Here is an 862-nt window from a genome sequence, read left to right as displayed (position 1 = left end):
CACCGTCCGCCATGCCGAAAGGAAAGAAGGCCAAGGGGAAGAAGGTGGCCCCGGCCCCTTCAGTGGTGAAGAAGCTTGAGGCCAAGAAAGTGGTCAACCCGCTCTTCGAGAAGAGGCCCAAGAACTATGGCATTGGCCAAGATATTCAACCCAAGCGCGATCTGACCCGCTTCGTTAAATGGCCCCGCTACATCAGGCTTCAGCGGCAGAGGTCCATCCTGTACAAGCGACTGAAGGTGCCCCCTGCAATCAACCAGTTCACACAGGCACTGGACAGGCAGACAGCTACTCAGCTTTTTAAGCTGGCGCACAAATACAGGCCAGAGACTAAACAAGAGAAGAGGCAGAGACTGTTAGCTCGTGCAGAACAGAAGGCTGCCGGCAAAGGGGATGCCCCTACGAAAAGACCACCGGTGCTTCGGGCAGGTGTCAACACAGTAACCACCTTGGTGGAAAACAAGAAGGCCCAGTTGGTGGTAATCGCACACGACGTGGATCCTATCGAGCTGGTTGTGTTCCTACCTGCACTGTGCCGTAAAATGGGTGTCCCGTATTGTATCATCAAGGGTAAGGCGAGGCTGGGACGTCTGGTTCACAGGAAGACCTGCACTTCTGTTGCCTTGACACAAGTTAATCCAGAAGATAAAGGTGCATTAGCAAAGCTGGTGGAGGCTGTCAGGACCAACTACAATGACAGATACGACGAGATTCGTCGTCACTGGGGTGGTGGCATCTTGGGCCCCAAGTCTGTGGCCCGTGTGGCTAAACTGGAGAAGGCCAAGGCAAAGGAACTGGCCACCAAGCTGGGCTAAAGTAACCATGTTTGTTCTGTACATACAAATAAAATGTGACAGTTGTCAGT

General features: G+C 53.1%; 1 protein-coding gene across 1 annotated transcript; it reads left to right on the top strand.

The window, feature by feature from the left end:
* Positions 1 to 11: 11 nt before the first annotated feature.
* Positions 12 to 812, top strand: LOC117799766 (60S ribosomal protein L7a-like). The gene has a single exon (XM_034652265.1). It carries the CDS (start codon positions 12 to 14, stop codon positions 810 to 812), a length of 801 nt encoding a protein of 266 aa, XP_034508156.1.
* Positions 813 to 862: the final 50 nt, after the last annotated feature.

This window comes from Ailuropoda melanoleuca, unplaced genomic scaffold (genome assembly GCF_002007445.2).
Source record: "Ailuropoda melanoleuca isolate Jingjing unplaced genomic scaffold, ASM200744v2 unplaced-scaffold56891, whole genome shotgun sequence".
Taxonomy (NCBI): domain Eukaryota; kingdom Metazoa; phylum Chordata; class Mammalia; order Carnivora; family Ursidae; genus Ailuropoda; species Ailuropoda melanoleuca.
This window is presented reverse-complemented; position numbering and strand designations above follow the sequence as displayed.